This window comes from Scatophagus argus, chromosome 17 (genome assembly GCF_020382885.2).
Source record: "Scatophagus argus isolate fScaArg1 chromosome 17, fScaArg1.pri, whole genome shotgun sequence".
Classification (NCBI taxonomy): domain Eukaryota; kingdom Metazoa; phylum Chordata; class Actinopteri; family Scatophagidae; genus Scatophagus; species Scatophagus argus.
Window position 1 is genome coordinate 4,561,722 of NC_058509.1, and position 6,003 is coordinate 4,567,724.

Here is a 6,003-nt window from a genome sequence, read left to right on the forward strand (position 1 = left end):
ACGGCTCAAGATATTGAGTTACTGCGAGGCACGTACCCCTCGTCTTCTTCTTCGTGATAGGAAGCGAGGGGTGTTTCTGGCAGGAAGCGCCCGTGCCAGTGCTGGGTCACCGGGAAGGGCTGCTCTGCTGTCTGTGATGAAAATCATTTTTTTCAAAAGTAATTCCATTGTGTGGAGGGGAATCTCAGGTTTCCAGGCTGCTTTTCCAGTCAGTCAAAGGGAATTCCTCCCCCGGCTTGTTGGCTGGGTTTCCTGGGGGCCTCCTCCAGGGGTGTTCCCCTTCCCCTCCGCACATTTCTCATCCTTGTGAGAGCTGAGAAAGTCGCCCGATCCTGAACCTGCAGGCCGATTAGAAGCTGACTAGAGAGAGAGAGAGAAATAAATGAGTCCACAGATAAGAACAGCAACAGTGGATGATAAATGAAGTGTCTCAGTCTCCTTTTGGTGAGAAGAAAAATGAGCGATTTGTCCTTCTCCCTGTTATCAGTACATTAATATCAATATGCTCTCCTGGTTTAGCTTCAGTCGGCCTGCTACGTTCCTCCTGGATCACCCCTCCACCACCACCACCACCACCACGTCACCCAAAGAACACAGCTCATAATAACAGATAAACAAGTGCACCTGGATCCTTTAGAGACAGCAGGAGGTTGCATCATCTCTCTTGATAAAAAAAATAAATAAGGTCTGGGGATCTCGGACGTGGAGTGATTCTATTAAGGTGACTCAGTGGAAATAACAGATGCCATAGAGAGTTGTGTCCACAGTGGCTGAAAATGGTTCCTCAAAGCTGCACTAATAAATATTTTTAGATTAACGATGGGGAAAAACTAATTACGTGTAACATGAAAGGTGCCACAAAGGCTTATCTCAGCTCTACGGAGGAGTTTATCTTCTTCTTTCCTCTCTCCTGTTGTTTTGGTTCACTCTCACCACTTTGATCGTTGTCATTTCCAACAGCATTAGGCAGTCATTTCCAGCCAAAAAAATTCCCCACTTCATGCTGCACCAAATGGTTACCAGACACGGTCAGTGACGAGCTGGTGAAATGGTGAACATAGTGGAGCATTTAGCAACAGAAGAGCCAGATGTGCCCCAGAGTAACTGAACTTGAACTTTGAAAATGAGCGAAAGGAGTCGGTCTAACTGAAATAAGCCTGACTCATTCAGTAAACTGACGGAGCAGGCCCCTGGCAACACGTTATCAACTCATAATTAAATTAAATTCATAAATCTGCAATGTGATGTAACCAAAACTGTTGAGCGGAAAATTTCATTTTCATGTCCAGCCAAGCAGCTAATGGAGAAAAGAGGTTTTCAGGACCTGCCACATTATACTGTACATGTACACACTTTATTTTTGCTCTACTTCATGTGGAGCTCGCACAAAAGCACCTGACATACTGACCGCCTTTTTTTCTCTCTTTTCCCTTCGCAGTCAATGAGATCATCAGGAACGACCTGTCGAGCATCTCCGTCCACAGCCACGCGTAGTTTCCCGTCGCCACCAAAACTGACACAGGAAACTGAAACAAAAGGGAAACACCGAACAGAATTTGACATAATGCTTTTATCTTCTTCATGCTTGGACTACAGCATGCAGGAAGCAGGGAAATCAAATGCAAGGAGAACAAATGTAAATTTATTGTCCAGATGACCAGGGTCCAAAGTGTGCCTTGTTTTTCAGATATAATGCCTTTACATAGAAATTGTCCAAGGAATAAGTCACATGACTTTTTAACACATGTAAATTGAATATGTAGCAACCAAACCTGCCATCCCCAAACCCCCAATAACAAAGTATGCTTTTAGAGGACCAAAAAAATGTTTTATATGTCTTTTTTGCTGCAGTTTGTAAATGATCCAGTGCCTATCAGGTATGTAATGTGTATATATAAAGTATCTGTAGTGCTTCAGTTTGCATATCTGGCTTTAGAGAGAGATGGTTTAGACACAAACTGCCTTTTTTGACTGGAAAACAATGTGGCTTCAGATGTTCAACTTGTGAAAGATTTTTTGAAAGCGAGATAAAGTAAATGCTGTGTGCTGCATAGTGGCTACAGATAGCAAAGATGAGAGATGATGTCAGCAGTGTGTATCAGTAGCACAAATAGAGAAATGTCATAAACAAAGTCAGAGGACTGAGTACGAAGTGTCCATTTCACGGCGACGTGTTAAGTTTGCTAAAGTTATCTGACATTAGCCACCAAAAGCTAAAGTGAAGCTTTAGCAGCAGAACACCTGAGTGTACCGATCTGATCTGATTCGCTCAACTCGCTCAGTTTGTGGGGTTTTTTCCTCCTCATTCAAAAGTTGCAAAGTCTTCACTTTAGTTCACATTTGGTTGCTGTGTCTGTATGAGCATTTGTCGGCACGAGTTCAGCTTAATAAAAGCTAAATTTTCTGTATTCACAACCAACAACAAGCACTTAAAAAGACTTAACTTGTGGTATTAATTATTCCATTAAGAACAAATTACTGCCACTTGAAGTCATGCAATGAAGACAAAACTTTCCAGGTTATTTTTAAGTCTTTAAACACTCTCACAATACAAAGTGTAGTTACGGAAGTCATTTTGTGTCATTTCTGAAATAAAATTAATAAAGACTGCATAGTGTCTTTAAAATAACTTGAACTTTGGAGCAAACTGTTGACTACAGGTTTGACTTTTATCAAAGATGAAATCATCTCAGTTTTTGCGAAGCTTGACTTTTATTATTCCCTTGAAGCTATGCAACGTGCAGGTGGCGTCAGTCTCTCGAAGAATGTAAACGTTCACTGTTGTAATCCAAAGAACAATGTGGAGCTGCAACTGACCATTACTTTCACTATTGATTAATCTGCCAGTTATTTTCATGATAAATTGTTTAGTAAAAAGAAAGAAATTCTCATCACAAAATTATTTCTTTAGTCCAACCAGTAATCCAAACCTACAGCCTTTTCACTTGATATCACAAAGAAAAGCAGCAAACCTTGACATTTTGGAAGCTTTTTGACTGAAACGATTATTAAATGATTATCAAAGTAGTTGGCAGTTAATCGATTAGTGGATTGACTGTTGCAGCTCTAAAGAAGATGACAGTGAACTGCAATGCAAACACATAAACTCTTCAATGTTTGGGTTTTTGTTTTTTTTGTATTTTCATATTTATTCTTTTAGCATGTGCTCTGTTTATTCATGTTTATCATGCAGCTTCTTTTACATGCTTACCTACATACTGTGGTTTATCTGCTGATTTGTTTGCGCTCTCATAGCAGAACGGGCTTACACGTTTGTTCCCAGGTTTATGTGTATTTATGAGTCTTAATCCCTGCAAGTGAAGGGCATGACAGAAGCCATACTGAAGTTTACCGAGGAGGTTATTGTTAGTCTGCAACTCATAATTCTGCTTTGTGATTTATGTTGTGTATTTGTCAATAAATAAGCCTTCATCTCTTTCATCCGAATGATCTGTTTCTCGCCGTAGACGGGAGGTGAAATCGCTCGATTCGTACGTCGGTTTAGATTCATATGATCAGCAACAGCAATGATAAAAGACGTTGTAACGTATCTGCTTAACTTCCTGTGCTGCAATCATACAACATCCATTTGTTGTCGTGGACGAATTGCTTCCAGTAAATAAAAAGCCAGTGGTTTTGCATATTGCATAATGCATACAAAGCAAGGTTCAAGAGTCAACTTACTGATTTTCATATCGCACAGAAATCAGTGGAAAACAAAGGCTGCAGGAAAGCACACAACAAAGCTTATGAAGGTGTTTTTGTCGAGGAATCTGGAGTCACAGTCAACCTGCACATTTGTGGAAGTGATGCCACAGGATTTTACTGAGTTAAATAATTTCACTTGGGTTTTGCTTCTTAAATCTTAACTGAAGTCGACACATTGAGGACACATGAAAACAGGTGTCAAACAGAGCTTTGGATCCTGGGTGCAGAAGTATTTGACTCTTCAAAAATCTTTAAGATAGTTGAAACAGCAATCCAACTGAAGCGGATGTGAGCAAACATACAACAAGCACCAAAAACAACAGCTGAAAGAGAACCAGAGATTCTGTATCTGATATCACCAAGAGAGACAGAGAATTTCCCTTCATGCACGGAAGTGAGTGTGTTTCCACTGTAGCTTTTAAAGCCCACATCGGCCTCACGTCCATTAAGCCCACAGGGTCTTCCTCTTCCCCCCTGTGGCTCCACATGCTCCTCAGGCTTCTGTCAGCTGTGTAACACTGACACCCTGTGGTCCGCATCGCTTCTGCTCGATTGTATACATGAATGAAGCCAGACGGCTGGTGTGTGTGTGTGTGTGTGTGTGTTTTTAAATAAAACGCTGTCCCAGTCTGGCCTTCGCAGGCTCCATCTGTTATGAAAATCAGGGCGTGTTGGATTGACAGCTTGATGCTTTTGCTTGACTGCCTTTCACCTGTCTTACATCTGTTAGGAAAATCAGGTGTCGGCGGATTATTCTGCTTGTGTCATTCTTTCATCACAGCCGAGCAGCAACTGAACACGCTTGGTAAGTGCCGAATGTTAGATTATTTATAATTGTTGTAGGTTTGAGTGACAGCTCGCGAAACTTTACGTAGAACAAGACAGAAGTTCTGTATTTATTATGTCCTCACATAAATAAGACTTAATTTAAAGTTTTTAAGAAAGGAAAAACATGATAAAGTTGTTACCAAGTTTTTGGGTTTTTTTGTATGAGTTTAAGTCCTAAAAATCAAACTTTAACAAAACAAAGGGAAAAAAAATCAGCCAGCACAGTGATATTATGATATTATTTTGACTTTTTCAACTTTCTTTTTTTGAGAATCAGGTGTCACTTTTCTTCATTTTAGTGCAGTGATCTGCTTTTTGGGGGCAGCCGTGGCCTAGAGGTTGGAGAAGCGGCTTGTGATCGGAGGGTCACTGGTTCGATTCCCCCCGACATGTGGGTGTGGTGGAGTGATTAATGCGACAAATGCCCCCCCCCTCCATTAGCCTGCTGATGTGCCCTTGAGCAAGGCACTTAACCCCCTTGCTGGGTGTTGCATGTGTGTTCAAAGAAAGATGGGTTAAATGCAGAAGACAAATTCAGTGTGTGTATGTAAAAATATATATACTGTCAATAAAGCTGATTCTTCTTCTTTTTTTCCCAGTCTAGTTTCTCAAAGGTTAGTTTCTTTGCTTCTGGACACCAGTCTGGTAAGATGCAGAATTTATCCAGCAATGCCTCCCTCGGCCCCAGCGACAACACCCCCTGTGTCTCCGGCCTGGGCTACAGGGTGAGCCTCTCGCTCATCGATATCATCACTGTCCTCGTGGGACAACCGGTGCTCGCCAAACTGCTGTGGATCACCTTCACATCCAAGAAGGCCGTAGACATCCTGAACTGTAATTTGGCAATCTTCCACAACCTGCAGTACTTGATCACCACGGCGCATTTAATTGTCCTGTTTTCGCTGCCAAAAATCCAGAAAACAATCCTCAAGTTTTTGTTCCTGTACACTCAAATCGGAGGACCAATGAGTTTGTCTTTTATCTGCATGGAGAGGTACGTCGCTGTGATTCACCCCACGTCTTACCCCCTGCTGAAGAAATACAGACTCAGGGAGGTTTGTGCTGTCGCGGTGTGGCTTTTCTCTCTGCCCTTCGCTCTTGTGAGTGTTTTAGCTGGTGAGGATATCTCCTCTTTCAGAGAGGACTTGTTGGAAAATCTCCCGTTCTTTTGGTTTATGATCATGACTGGTATGATGGCGCACTGCAGCAGCAGCATCATGACGATGCTGAAGAAGTCCGGCCCGGGGAGCAACAAGATGCATCCTGCCAAGAAGAAAGCCTATAAAACTGTCTGCACCACTTCAGTCATGGTTTTGATTTTTTATGCTCCCATCGCTATCCTGGATAAGTCACGGTTTGTGGATGAATGTCTACACACCCATATATCTAGACCTGTATCTATATTCTTGTTGTCTGCTGCAAGTGTTGTGCACCCACTGCTTTACCTTTCCTCCCAGAGGAAGCTGT

At 42.0% G+C, this 6,003-nt stretch overlaps 1 protein-coding gene across 1 annotated transcript in view; it reads left to right on the plus strand.

The window, feature by feature from the left end:
- Positions 1-3,441, plus strand: part of nfatc1 (nuclear factor of activated T cells 1) — a 37,454-nt gene extending 34,013 nt beyond the window's left edge. The window contains exon 10 of the mRNA XM_046417905.1: positions 1,439-3,441. Coding sequence (XP_046273861.1) covers positions 1,439-1,494 — 56 coding nt within the window. The 3' untranslated portion in view covers positions 1,495-3,441. The remainder of the gene's footprint in view (positions 1-1,438) is intronic.
- Positions 3,442-6,003: the final 2,562 nt, after the last annotated feature.